The 16123-nt window shown below is 39.7% G+C and overlaps 1 protein-coding gene across 1 annotated transcript in view; it reads right to left on the minus strand.

Moving 5' to 3' along the window:
- The window catches only part of LOC310802467 (solute carrier family 23 member 2), a gene marked incomplete at its 5' end in the record, with an annotated part of 40274 nt that extends 26305 nt beyond the window's left edge, over positions 1-13969 (minus strand). The window contains one exon of the mRNA XM_083666842.1: positions 13898-13969. Within this exon, the coding sequence (XP_083522968.1) occupies positions 13898-13969 (72 nt within the window). The remainder of the gene's footprint in view (positions 1-13897) is intronic.
- Between the last annotated feature and the right edge of the window lie 2154 nt (positions 13970-16123).

The raw sequence follows: 16123 nt of genomic DNA on the forward strand, positions 1-16123 counted from the left end.
GTGTGTGTGCATCAAAGAATTTCATCAAAGCAAAGATGCTGTAGCGAACGGCGGGGTAGAGCAGCTTGCCTTAAGCGGGTATCGAACTCGCAATCTTTCGCTTACAAACCGGCCGCGCTAGCCACAACACCAAGAGCGGTAACTCCCTTGGCGGAATTGCTAACGGGCCTTTCACAGGGTCGTTACAATACTTTAAATCCAAGGTTGATCAAAGCAAAGATGCTTCAGAACAAAAGATCTTTTCTACAAAAGTAAAGTAGTTTCTCCAACACTGCTCATTGAGGTGTGTGTGTTCGTGCGTGCGTGCGTGCGTGCGTGTAATTAAAAGCCTCCTGTCCACCAACTAGCCTGCCTAATTTGACTGCAGCCTTGCACTTCGCCAGGAGAGGTCACTGTAACTGAAGCTTCGAGTAATGAACCCATTTTCGAAACAATTGGCACAAGTGGTTCAGTGCTTCACAAAAGCTTCATTTGCCCATCACTAATGAATCCCACTGAGGTTGAGATGGACATGACATGCAACTATCTTGCAGCAGGTCAACTTCCAAGCAAGGAGGCCCATAGGCTTCTGACTTGTGCATGGGGCTGAATGGCATACCTTATCTTAGTCCTAATTATTTTCCTAATTATTTGCAGTTATGGTTAGCAACTTAATACACATAACTGAGGGATAGCAGGAATAAAAGTATACTAAACTGAAAGGTAGCACTGTTAATACATAACCTACTCTTAAAATGAACACTGAACTTATTGTCTTCAGTACACTTTTATTTCCCTTGGGTTAACCTCTGTCTCCCGGGAATTTAGGCTCTGTACAGAACCCCCGACCAACCCTCAGATAACTGGTTATGGATCCTCAGCCTGAGGGGTCTTACCCTGTCAGATGCTGACTGGTCCTATGTAGGTTGGTGTCGATTAGATTCACTCCGCTGTTAACGGTCTACATCCCATAGTTCCTCCCATATCTTCCTCTACCCACCTCAGCTGAACTGAAAAATCTCCCCAAACCTAAAAACTGTACACCGAAGTGGGTAGTCTCTATGGTTAACGACCGCTCTAATCTGATATGAGTGCCAGTTGGTGTGGTTGCGGATAAAGGGTTTATCGGTAAGGATAATTTACCCAAAGGAGGTAATAAGAGGTCAGATATAACCCTTCAGATCCTAAGATGTATTATGCAAAGCAATCTATAATATTTTATGTTACCAGGAGGAGGTGAAAAGGCTTATGAGGGATGGAATGACTAAAAATATAAAAATTAAAAATAATAAAAATAAATAAAAAATAAAAATTAAGAATTCAAATTGTGAAAACTGTTCCTTTAAATGCAGGTTAAATTCTTTAATGATGGCTTAAACCATTGCAGCATTACAGGCAGAGTGATTAAATGGTAAAATGCTAGTATTCAAAAATGATAAAAATTAGAAAATAATAAAAACCTAACAGTCTGTCCCTACTCTGCCTGTGAAATTTAGAGAAGTCCCAGTTTCACCCCGTCGAGCATAGCCGGTTCCTCTATCCGCCAGAGCTGTTGTTATACAAACAAAGGTCCGCCAAGGTCCTCCGTTGTACTAGTGTGGCGAGGCCGACAGTCAGAATTCAATCAGAGTGTGAGCTCCGGACAAGGAGAATCTGCTAGAGTATTTGGTTTTCAACACACTCAGTCCTGCTCCGGTCCTTCAGGTGTTACGCTCCGCAGCGGGAAAAGTCCGTTGTACTGCTCCAGGGAGCTCTTTTTATAGTTTGCAATGGGGCTTTCCTTTACCCCCACACTTTCTTATCTAATTCATTACGTCAGGCATTGAATTCGATCTAGTTCTCAGTCAAGCATAGAATTCTATCTAATTCATTACGTCAGGCATTGAATTCGATCTAGTTCTCAGTCAAGCATAGAATTCGATCTAATTCATTACATCACCCTGAATTCGCATTCATGCTTAGTCATGGGCCTAAGGGCACCTGTTGTTATGTCTACTAGACTGTGGGGGGACATGCAGCGTTCGGCCTGTAGAGGGAGCTACAGGACCGTGGCCAGGGTTGTGTCGGCGAGGCTTCGTTGCACACCTGTTGCAAATAAAGCCTCGTTGACTAGTGCTTAAGATGTGTGTGCCTCTGCTTTTTCAGTTGGGAACGACAGGAGTGGTTTCCGAGACAGACGACTGAAAAGTTGCAAGAACTTTGAGACGGGCTGAAAAGCCGATAAAGTCAATGTTTGTGATAATCAATGGGACAAAATCCCTCACTACGATACTGCGTCTGCCTCTGTGTACAACGGACTTTGTCACATAGACATACTTATCATTCTCCTGCTCAAACTGGACTCAAGGCCACTTCTTATTGTGGACTTCTGCAATTCTATTCTATTTTCGTAACATAATAATCTAGGCCTTTCTCAAAGTTAACATCTAGTACATGTGGTATACAATTATCATTAGCCCACATGAATTATACAGTAAAACATTAGTATGGTGGCCTACTTCAGCAATCATTTCTGAGTAAGAATTATACAGTCAAACATTAATGCATTTGGTTGCCTACTCCAGTATCAGTTAAACCGTTATCACTACGAGGTCCAACCAGATATGTTGACCCGGAGTCATACACTACCTTTATCATTTCTTTTGTTAAGTTTTGCCTTTTGCACATATTTGAACTCATTTATCATTAACCAATTATATATATTTGACTCAACTTATCATTAATCGGTTACACACATTTGAATCAACTTATCAGTTACACACTTTTGAATCAACTTATCATTAATCAGTTACACACATTTGAATCAACTTATCAGTTACACACTTTTGAATCAACTTATCATTAATCAGTTACACACTTTTGAATCAACTTATCAGTTACACACTTTTGAATCAACTTATCATTAATCAGTTACACACATTTGAATCAACTTGTCATCAATTAGTGGTTATACACTTTTGATTCAACTTATCATTAATCAGTTACACACATTTGAATCAACTTGTCATCAATTAGTGGTTATACACTTTTGATTCAACTTATCATTAATCAGTTACAGACATTTGAATCAACTTATCATTTATAAGCAGTAATGCAGTTTACACCTATTTTAAGGATAGTTCAAAGATAATATGTGTTTCAGGAACATCCACAGCCGCGGTGTCCCTCGTCAGGTTGGGCCCCCAGCTGCTAAGCTTTTTCTCTTTCTAGCAGTGTCATGGTGATTCACCAAGATTGCTCTCAAACCTCGGGCCAATCCTGCTGTGCTTAACTGGGTAACGTTGGGAATGGTGTTTAGGCCGGGAAAAGGCCATACTAATCTCGCCCTCGGCGACACCTCATAGTAATTGTTTGACTTGAAATCCAAACTTTTGGAGTTTAGAGCCAAAAAAAAGAAACATTGCTTTACTGTCTCATTACTTATGCAGGCCACTGTATAACACCTTCCCACTGTATATGCCTGCCTTAGGTAAATACATTGACATGGATGAGAGAAGAAAATTCATGGATACAGAATGAACAATAGTAATTTTGTCTTTTTCCTAGCATGTACAGTACATTTTGATCACTTATCTTCAGAAAATAAATGTACATGACATGAGTTGCATGTACATTTACATGACATGAGTTGCATGTGTCAAGCCAGGTTTGGAATGCAACAGTTACATGACTGTATTATGCATCACACAGCTGTATCAATAATGACAGATCCACATGCATTAGTTGCTCACTTTGTATCTCTACAGGACATCCAAACATTAGGACACAGGCTAGGCTTCGGATCTACCCCCCAGAACTCAGCCTCAAGAACAAAAAATTACTCAACAGTATCCACCTGCTTCAAAATCACTGGCCTCCCCTCCACCCTTTGAACTGTTGCCTTTGGGTCAGCATTTCCGCTAACCCACACACACACACACACACACACACACACACACACACTGTAGCCTGACAGTGGCACCGATGGATACATGGATACTGGCCTTTCTTATGGACATTAAATTATGTTATATTCTTATGCCATTGCTTTAGTAGGCTATTGCTGTGTGTGTGTAAATGTCATTGTGATATGTTGTGGTATGCTGTCATGTCATTGTTGTTGTTTACCCTATGGGCCCAAAGTAATTGCACGTCTGGGATGAATAACATTCTTTGTTCAAAAAAAAACTTTAAAATGCTTTTTACAAAAAACAACATTCTTAACCTTTAAAAAATGCCACACTATGGACTCAAATTTGTGCCTTTTGACACTAACAATCTGAAACTGACACACTCAACAAAGTCTTACGACACATTCTGTTCTCTCTATTACTGTACATGTAGTGGCTTCCTTTCCTATCCACTGTAGATTGTGTCCAACATATTGTACAGACTAAATTAGCATGTTTGAAATGTCATGTCCGAATCATCTCAAAGTCATTTAAATCAAGTCATTGAGTCTTTTCAGAGAATTGGGATGATTCGGGCATGACATTTCAAATATGCTAATTTAAGGTGCATTGACTTCCATTGCTTTTTGGTTGAAAATGCTACACGTTAGCGGTTAGTGACAGTGGCCAGATAAACAGAACCAAAGTGTGAATTGAAGTCCATCGACTCCTTTCAGGGTAAGGAACCAAATATGTGATTTGGCAATTTGGGTGAACTATTCCTTTCTAAGAACTAAGTGTTCTTGTTACTAGATTTAATTTAGCTCCTTTTTAAGAGCACATTTGACTGGTTCTTCAAAGTATCAACAGTACATTTAACATGGTTGCCAAGTTTTATAGATGCACCCCAATAATTAGAACTATTGTAAAATATGATATGAAAAATTACACTTGGGGGGCCTGAATGCAGTTGTCAAACTCAATGTGATCGGAATGTTGTGAGAACGTTTTTTAAGTTTTAAGTACATTTTTTACATTTGCATTTACCTTTACATTTTACCATAATGGAATGTGAGAACCACTGCAGTCAGGTATGAATTGATATTTGAATTGAAGCAGGTTGAATGGATTATTTGAAAATAAATCCTCATTATTTTATTTTCTGGATGTGCACTCTAATTTGCACTTTCACCTGTAGGCCTGCATGTGGTTGAATGTGCTGACACAAATACATTTCTGTGCAGACAGCTGTTTTTAGTGTGTTTGTTTTCATCTGCTTTGTCTTGTTTATTTTTCTATGTTCTATATTCTAGTTACGTCAGGCATTGAATTCGATCTAGTTCTCAGTCAAGCATAGAATTCTATCTAATTCATTATATCACCCTGAATTCGCATTCATGCTTAGTCATGGGCCTAAGGGCACCTGTTGTTATGTCTACTAGACTGTGGGGGGACATGCAGCGTTCGGCCTGTAGAGGGAGCTACAGGACCGTGGCCAGGGTTGTGTCGGCGAGGCTTCGTTGCACACCTGTTGCAAATAAAGCCTCGTTGACTAGTGCTTAAGATGTGTGTGCCTCTGCTTTTTCAGTAGGTGGGCTGGGAACGACAGGAGTGGTTTCCGAGACAGACGACTGAAAAGTCGCAAGAACTTTGAGACGGGCTGAAAAGCCGATAAAGTCAATGTTTGTGATAATCAACGGGACAAAATCCCTCACTACGATACTGCGTCTGCCTCTGTGTACAACGGACTTTGTTACATAGACATACTTATCATTCTCCTGCTCAAACTGGACTCAAGGCCACTTCTTATTGTGGACTTCTGCAATTCTATTCTATTTTCGTAACATAATAATCTAGGCCTTTCTCAAAGTTAACATCTAGTACATGTGGTATACAATTATCATTAGCCCACATGAATTATACAGTAAAACATTAGTATGGTGGCCTACTTCAGCAATCATTTCTGAGTAAGAATTATACAGTCAAACATTAATGCATTTGGTTGCCTACTCCAGTATCAGTTAAACCGTTATCACTACGAGGTCCAACCAGATATGTTGACCCGGAGTCATACACTACCTTTATCATTTCTTTTGTTAAGTTTTGCCTTTTGCACATATTTGAACTCATTTATCATTAACCAATTATATATATTTGACTCAACTTATCATTAATCAGTTACACACATTTGAATCAACTTATCAGTTACACACTTTTGAATCAACTTATCATTAATCAGTTACACACATTTGAATCAACTTATCAGTTACACACTTTTGAATCAACTTATCATTAATCAGTTACACACTTTTGAATCAACTTATCAGTTACACACTTTTGAATCAACTTATCATTAATCAGTTACACACATTTGAATCAACTTATCAGTTACACACTTTTGAATCAACTTATCATTAATCAGTTACACACATTTGAATCAACTTGTCATCAATTAGTGGTTATACACTTTTGATTCAACTTATCATTAATCAGTTACAGACATTTGAATCAACTTATCATTTATAAGCAGTAATGCAGTTTACACCTATTTTAAGGATAGTTCAAAGATAATATGTGTTTCAGGAACATCCGCAGCCGCGGTGTCCCTCGTCAGGTCGGGCCCCCAGCTGCTAAGCTTTTTCTCTTTCTAGCAGTGTCATGGTGATTCACCAAGGTTGCTCTCAAACCTCGGGCCAATCCTGCTGTGCTTAACTGGGTAACGTTGGGAATGGTGTTTAGGCCGGGAAAAGGCCATACTAATCTCGCCCTCGGCGACACCTCATAGTAATTGTTTGACTTGAAATCCAAACTTTTGGAGTTTAGAGCCAAAAAAAGAAACATTGCTTTACTGTCTCATTACTTATGCAGGCCACTGTATAACACCTTCCCACTGTATATGCCTGCCTTAGGTAAATACATTGACATGGATGAGAGAAGAAAATTCATGGATACAGAATGAACAATAGTAATTTTGTCTTTTTCCTAGCATGTACAGTACATTTTGATCACTTATCTTCAGAAAATAAATGTACATGACATGAGTTGCATGTACATTTACATGACATGAGTTGCATGTGTCAAGCCAGGTTTGGAATGCAACAGTTACATGACTGTATTATGCATCACACAGCTGTATCAATAATGACAGATCCACATGCATTAGTTGCTCACTTTGTATCTCTACAGGACATCCAAACATTAGGACACAGGCTAGGCTTCGGATCTACCCCCCAGAACTCAGCCTCAAGAACAAAAAATTACTCAACAGTATCCACCTGCTTCAAAATCACTGGCCTCCCCTCCACCCTTTGAACTGTTGCCTTTGGGTCAGCATTTCCGCTAACCCACACACACACACACACACACACACACACACACACACACACACACACACACACACACACACACTGTAGCCTGACAGTGGCACCGATGGATACATGGATACTGGCCTTTCTTATGGACATTAAATTATGTTATATTCTTATGCCATTGCTTTAGTAGGCTATTGCTGTGTGTGTGTAAATGTCATTGTGATATGTTGTGGTATGCTGTCATGTCATTGTTGTTGTTTACCCTATGGGCCCAAAGTAATTGCACGTCTGGGATGAATAACATTCTTTGTTAAAAAAAAAACTTTAAAATGCTTTTTACAAAAAACAACATTCTTAACCTTTAAAAAATGCCACACTATGGACTCAAATTTGTGCCTTTTGACACTAACAATTTGAAACTGACACACTCAACAAAGTCTTACGACACATTCTGTTCTCTCTATTACTGTACATGTAGTGGCTTCCTTTCCTATCCACTGTAGATTGTGTCCAACATATTGTACAGACTAAATTAGCATGTTTGAAATGTCATGTCCGAATCATCTCAAAGTCATTTAAATCAAGTCATTGAGTCTTTTCAGAGAATTGGGATGATTCGGGCATGACATTTCAAATATGCTAATTTAAGGTGCATTGACTTCCATTGCTTTTTGGTTGAAAATGCTACACGTTAGCGGTTAGTGACAGTGCCCAGATAAACAGAACCAAAGTGTGAATTGAAGTCCATCGACTCCTTTCAGGGTAAGGAACCAAATATGTGATTTGGCAATTTGGGTGAACTATTCCTTTCTAAGAACTAAGTGTTCTTGTTACTAGATTTAATTTAGCTCCTTTTTAAGAGCACATTTGACTGGTTCTTCAAAGTATCAACAGTACATTTAACATGGTTGCCAAGTTATCATTAGCCCACATGAATTATACAGTAAAACATTAGTATGGTGGCCTACTTCAGCAATCATTTCTGAGTAAGAATTATACAGTCAAACATTAATGCATTTGGTTGCCTTGGTTGTCAAGCATAGAATTCTATCTAATTCATTACATCACCCTGAATTCGCATTCATGCTTAGTCATGGGCCTAAGGGCACCTGTTGTTATGTCTACTAGACTGTGGGGGGACATGCAGCGTTCGGCCTGTAGAGGGAGCTACAGGACCGTGGCCAGGGTTGTGTCGGCGAGGCTTCGTTGCACACCTGTTGCAAATAAAGCCTCGTTGACTAGTGCTTAAGATGTGTGTGCCTCTGCCTTTTCAGTAGGTGGGCTGGGAACGACAGGAGTGGTTTCCGAGACAGACGACTGAAAAGTCGCAAGAACTTTGAGACGGGCTGAAAAGCCGATAAAGTCAATGTTTGTGATAATCAACGGGACAAAATCCCTCACTACGATACTGCGTCTGCCTCTGTGTACAACGGACTTTGTTACATAGACATACTTATCATTCTCCTGCTCAAACTGGACTCAAGGCCACTTCTTATTGTGGACTTCTGCAATTCTATTCTATTTTCGTAACATAATAATCTAGGCCTTTCTCAAAGTTAACATCTAGTACATATGGTATACAATTATCATTAGCCCACATGAATTATACAGTAAAACATTAGTATGGTGGCCTACTTCAGCAATCATTTCTGAGTAAGAATTATACAGTCAAACATTAATGCATTTGGTTGCCTACTCCAGTATCAGTTAAACCGTTATCACTACGAGGTCCAACCAGATATGTTGACCCGGAGTCATACACTACCTTTATCATTTCTTTTGTTAAGTTTTGCCTTTTGCACATATTTGAACTCATTTATCATTAACCAATTATATATATTTGACTCAACTTATCATTAATCGGTTACACACATTTGAATCAACTTATCAGTTACACACTTTTGAATCAACTTATCATTAATCAGTTACACACATTTGAATCAACTTATCAGTTACACACTTTTGAATCAACTTATCATTAATCAGTTACACACTTTTGAATCAACTTATCAGTTACACACTTTTGAATCAACTTATCATTAATCAGTTACACACATTTGAATCAACTTGTCATCAATTAGTGGTTATACACTTTTGATTCAACTTATCATTAATCAGTTACAGACATTTGAATCAACTTATCATTTATAAGCAGTAATGCAGTTTACACCTATTTTAAGGATAGTTCAAAGATAATATGTGTTTCAGGAACATCCACAGCCGCGGTGTCCCTCGTCAGGTTGGGCCCCCAGCTGCTAAGCTTTTTCTCTTTCTAGCAGTGTCATGGTGATTCACCAAGATTGCTCTCAAACCTCGGGCCAATCCTGCTGTGCTTAACTGGGTAACGTTGGGAATGGTGTTTAGGCCGGGAAAAGGCCATACTAATCTCGCCCTCGGCGACACCTCATAGTAATTGTTTGACTTGAAATCCAAACTTTTGGAGTTTAGAGCCAAAAAAAGAAACATTGCTTTACTGTCTCATTACTTATGCAGGCCACTGTATAACACCTTCCCACTGTATATGCCTGCCTTAGGTAAATACATTGACATGGATGAGAGAAGAAAATTCATGGATACAGAATGAACAATAGTAATTTTGTCTTTTTCCTAGCATGTACAGTACATTTTGATCACTTATCTTCAGAAAATAAATGTACATGAGTTGCATGTACATTTACATGACATGAGTTGCATGTACATTTACATGACATGAGTTGCATGTGTCAAGCCAGGTTTGGAATGCAACAGTTACATGACTGTATTATGCATCACACAGCTGTATCAATAATGACAGATCCACATGCATTAGTTGCTCACTTTGTATCTCTACAGGACATCCAAACATTAGGACACAGGCTAGGCTTCGGATCTACCCCCCAGAACTCAGCCTCAAGAACAAAAAATTACTCAACAGTATCCACCTGCTTCAAAATCACTGGCCTCCCCTCCACCCTTTGAACTGTTGCCTTTGGGTCAGCATTTCCGCTAACCCACACACACACACACACACACACACACTGTAGCCTGACAGTGGCACCGATGGATACATGGATACTGGCCTTTCTTATGGACATTAAATTATGTTATATTCTTATGCCATTGCTTTAGTAGGCTATTGCTGTGTGTGTGTAAATGTCATTGTGATATGTTGTGGTATGCTGTCATGTCATTGTTGTTGTTTACCCTATGGGCCCAAAGTAATTGCACGTCTGGGATGAATAACATTCTTTGTTCAAAAAAAAACTTTTAAATGCTTTTTACAAAAAACAACATTCTTAACCTTTAAAAAATGCCACACTATGGACTCAAATTTGTGCCTTTTGACACTAACAATTTGAAACTGACACACTCAACAAAGTCTTACGACACATTCTGTTCTCTCTATTACTGTACATGTAGTGGCTTCCTTTCCTATCCACTGTAGATTGTGTCCAACATATTGTACAGACTAAATTAGCATGTTTGAAATGTCATGTCCGAATCATCTCAAAGTCATTTAAATCAAGTCATTGAGTCTTTTCAGAGAATTGGGATGATTCGGGCATGACATTTCAAATATGCTAATTTAAGGTGCATTGACTTCCATTGCTTTTTGGTTGAAAATGCTACACGTTAGCGGTTAGTGACAGTGCCCAGATAAACAGAACCAAAGTGTGAATTGAAGTCCATCGACTCCTTTCAGGGTAAGGAACCAAATATGTGATTTGGCAATTTGGGTGAACTATTCCTTTCTAAGAACTAAGTGTTCTTGTTACTAGATTTAATTTAGCTCCTTTTTAAGAGCACATTTGACTGGTTCTTCAAAGTATCAACAGTACATTTAACATGGTTGCCAAGTTATCATTAGCCCACATGAATTATACAGTAAAACATTAGTATGGTGGCCTACTTCAGCAATCATTTCTGAGTAAGAATTATACAGTCAAACATTAATGCATTTGGTTGCCTTGGTTGTCAAGCATAGAATTCTATCTAATTCATTACATCACCCTGAATTCGCATTCATGCTTAGTCATGGGCCTAAGGGCACCTGTTGTTATGTCTACTAGACTGTGGGGGGACATGCAGCGTTCGGCCTGTAGAGGGAGCTACAGGACCGTGGCCAGGGTTGTGTCGGCGAGGCTTCGTTGCACACCTGTTGCAAATAAAGCCTCGTTGACTAGTGCTTAAGATGTGTGTGCCTCTGCTTTTTCAGTAGGTGGGCTGGGAACGACAGGAGTGGTTTCCGAGACAGACGACTGAAAAGTCGCAAGAACTTTGAGACGGGCTGAAAAGCCGATAAAGTCAATGTTTGTGATAATCAACGGGACAAAATCCCTCACTACGATACTGCGTCTGCCTCTGTGTACAACGGACTTTGTTACATAGACATACTTATCATTCTCCTGCTCAAACTGGACTCAAGGCCACTTCTTATTGTGGACTTCTGCAATTCTATTCTATTTTCGTAACATAATAATCTAGGCCTTTCTCAAAGTTAACATCTAGTACATGTGGTATACAATTATCATTAGCCCACATGAATTATACAGTAAAACATTAGTATGGTGGCCTACTTCAGCAATCATTTCTGAGTAAGAATTATACAGTCAAACATTAATGCATTTGGTTGCCTACTCCAGTATCAGTTAAACCGTTATCAAAAAAAGAAACATTGCTTTACTGTCTCATTACTTATGCAGGCCACTGTATAACACCTTCCCACTGTATATGCCTGCCTTAGGTAAATACATTGACATGGATGAGAGAAGAAAATTCAGCCTCAAGAACAAAAAATTACTCAACAGTATCCACCTGCTTCAAAATCACTGGCCTCCCCTCCACCCTTTGAACTGTTTAACATTTAACATGGTTGCCAAGTCTTATCGATGCACCCCTACAATTAGAACTATTGTAAAATATGATATGAAAAATTACACTTGGGGGGCCTGAATGCAGTTGTCAAACTCAATGTGATCGGAATGTTATGAGAACCTTTTTTAAGTTTTAAGTACATTTTTTACATTTGCATTTACATTTACATTTTACCATAATGGAATGTGAGAACCACTGCAGTCAGGTATGAATTGATATTTGAATTGAAGCAGGTTGAATGGATTATTTGAAAATAAATCCTCATTATTTTATTTTCTGGATGTGCACTCTAATTTGCACTTTCACCTGTAGGCCTGCATGTGGTTGAATGTGCTGACACAAATACATTTCTGTGCCGACAGCTGTTTTTAGTGTGTTTGTTTTCATCTGCTTTGTCTTGTTTATTTTGTTCTATAATTGTTTGAGGAAAAAAAGAAAGTAAAGTCTCAATCCAACTGTGTACACTTGAAGCCACAACCGCAAATGTTTCTGGGTGTCCACATCTCTGAGCACCTCTCCTGGACCCTCAACACCTCCACCCTGATAAAGAAGGCTCACCGGCGTCTCTTCTTCCTGAGGAGACTAAAGAAGGTCCATCTGTCTCCTCAGATCCTGGTGAACTTCAATGACAATAAAGTTGAATCTAATCTAATCTAAAAAAAAATGTGTTTCAACCGAATAGCACTTGGTTTGGAAATGGAAAAGCTATTGTCAGTTTTCAAATCAACAACCATTACTCCATCTACGTGTACAGTAAATACAGTAAAATACAACTGCACCTATAAGACCAGTTTAAGAACGAAGTGTTGGATATACATTGATTTCCAAAGTGGCAAGCTGTCAGTGGTTGATATTCAAATTTTCATTCAAAATTTACTGCGCAGATAAGCACTGAGGTTTAACACGTCGTGTGACTGTGTTAAGTGTAAACAAATCACAAGCTGCTCCTCCCACAGATATTGTCATTGGATATTGTCATTAGCTAATAAGTCTTACCGTCATTACCGCATTATGTCAAGTTTGATCATCCAAAATGGCACACTAGCTCTGATGCATGTTTTAACATTATACTGTAGGTGCAATCCTTAATTAGTAACCAAATGGTTGGCCCACTACTTGTTTTGGTGAAAAGATGAGAGATAGGGCTGGGGAAATGTGACTACTCTCAAATTCAAAGACAGAGCATTGGATGCAAAGACTAACAGGCCATGACACTGAAAATACAATTTAAACATATTTCAACGCTATGCACTTTTGTTTACAAATACATTGGTTACAAAAGACTCAGTAAAACAACCATATATTTTGTGTTGTGAGGTTTATGATAAGATGAGTGTTATGGTAAGAGAGTGGTACTAAGCCTAAGCTCATCTTGCATTTGTAAGCCATATAAATCAATACAAGAATCAATAGGCATACAGTATATTATGAATTTAAATGGCCATTGAACAATGCAGAAGAAATCCCAGATTGTGCCTTTAATTTACATAATTGCTTTGAAGTTCTGTTTTTCAAACCACATATTTTTACCTCATGACATGTAAAACCATACTCATCTACTCCATTGAGATATCCATTCCATTAGAGGCACGCTTTGGGCAAATCACATTCCACAGTGGCTTAAATTCAGCTCTCATTTCAGAGGCGATTATGGCAACTTTTTTTCCCCCCATGTGCAGAGTAGTAAAAGTCAATAGGAAACACATAGAAAAGTATCCATATCACACAACATACTAATATACTGGTACTTAAAACACACTGAAAGCATGTGGACCCTCACAATTTATTGAAACAAACACCATAAAAATGTACCAGAAGAATTCAGGATTCAGTCAACACTGAAAGAGTTCTTCTGCAGTTATGAGAGGATAACACAGCACTTACTGTGAGGGCAGAGTTGTCCGTGCCTTGCTCCGTGAGTCCCACCTCTACTTTGGAATCCGAGGTAAGATGCATAGTGGCGAGCGGTATGAGATCACTGTTGCTCCAAAGCACCTCTACACACTTTCCGGAGAACTTGTAGTCACTCTTGCCCTTTGGGAAAGTGCGAAGAACCACGTCACGTCGTCAGGGAAACCAGAGATTACTAAATTAGTATACTCCCTCAGACCTCCCCAAACTGTTATTGGTTTATATTTTATTCCCCGTCTTAGTGTCATGTGTTTGCTGCCTCACCACCCCCCAGGTCTAATCATTGACGTGTATAGAGACACCAGACTACAACGCAGACACACACACACACACACACACACACACACACACACACACATACACACACACACACACACACACACACACACATACTGTAGAACTGTAATAATACAGAGCATAGGGTTATTTTGAATATCAGACTTTGCCTAAAATATCATTATGGGTGTAGGATTCTCCTACTGATACTTCAACAACAGATTTCACATTTGTCCTAAAACCATCCGCATAATGCTATGATTTCACATATTCTGTTGTATTCAATTTACCCTGAACAACATCCTATCTTAAGGACAGCATCCATAGTTCTACACTACTCTTGTATGGAAATTAGGTTAATGTTTAAACTTCAGATAATACCATATCTTTGGAGACAGAGGACAGAGTTACAGAGGACAGAGTTATCTCCTGCAGGCCTGCTTACTCTGCCTGTTTGCCTGTCTAGAAAAGAAAGAAATCAATTGGAATGGGTCTTTTTGCACACACCCCCCCCGAGACAACACACACGCACTGCACACTCCCCCTCCGAGACAACACACGTGCACACCCCCCCAGGGAGAACAGAGCGCTGGGCTCTGGGCACAGGGTCAGCCAAGTCAGCGCCCCTGGAGCAATTCGGGGTTAAGTGCCTTGCTCAAGGGCACAACGGCAGTGGTAGACTGGTGACTGGTGACTGGTGACTGGTGACTGGAGGGACCTACCCTCGCTCAACCCTCCAGTCACCAGCTCACATCCAGATCCTGGAGCGGGGATCGAACCAGCAACCTTCCGATTGCTGGCCGGCCTCTTTAACCTCCAGGCTACCTGCCGCCCCTGCCCTGCCTACTTGCCCTGCCTGCCCTACCTACCTGCCTGCCTGCCCTGTCTGCCCTGCTTACCCTACTACCCTACCCTGCTTGATATTCTACCCTGCTAGAAGTAGGGAAATTGTCCTTGATGTTGAGAGTCTACATTTTTGGCACTGCTGTGACAGCACCCATCCTCTTTCTCAGAGCCCAGGGTGGTCAGTCGACAGCCAAGTTCAAGTATCGCAGGATTTGGTGATGACTAGCTGTAGCCACTTTGCTCAAATTATGGTGTCAAGGTCCAGCACTGTCCTTAACGTACTGTACCATGTATACTGTGTGAATAGAGATTACATTGGAATACTGGAGATGGTGGACTGGATACAATCTCAGAGTTGTCTTTGGTTGACTCATGCTGTCATTTACAACAGTTTATACATGATATAAAAACAAAACACTTAAGTATTTATGTACATAGTACATTATATCTGTACATCTTAGGCAAGGTGGTGGAACTGTGTTCCATTGCATTCCTGCTCAATACAAACCACTGTGCATTTGTTACAATAATAACAATTTGGATGAAAAAAACAATCACAATAGTGTCTTATAGACATAGAATTGATTCAATATCAATTGAATCTGTGCCCCCTGAAAATGTGATGCATAATGTTTCATCGAATTTCAAACCAACCTGTGTATCCATTCAATCCTTGGTTGTGGTAAAAGCAGCAGAGCTAAGCAGAGTCTACTCTACATTGTTTTTGCAATCACCCCATGTTGGAGCCATTTGTAGGTAAAAACATGTATACCCACACATACATCCCCACATGAAAAGGGAAAGAGAGAATTGAGTGAAGCCTAGAGAGTCCAGAACACACTGTCATTTTATTTATGGTTGCCATGGGTGTTTATCCATCCTTCCTGTTGGCATTGCCTGTGTAATAGGCAATACCGCGCCAAACATGCACGCTTGTGGGTGCACGCTCGTCAGCAATGCACACAGCCAGTGAGGAGCCAGTGTTAAGCGTAAATGAATGATGTAGGTTGTAAATAATTAACTAAACTTCTACAATTTATCAGGAATATGTCATTATTACACCCAGAAAGGATTATA

This window comes from Argentina silus (genome assembly GCF_951799395.1).
Source record: "Argentina silus genome assembly, chromosome: 3".
In the NCBI taxonomy this organism is placed as follows: Eukaryota; Metazoa; Chordata; class Actinopteri; order Argentiniformes; family Argentinidae; genus Argentina; species Argentina silus.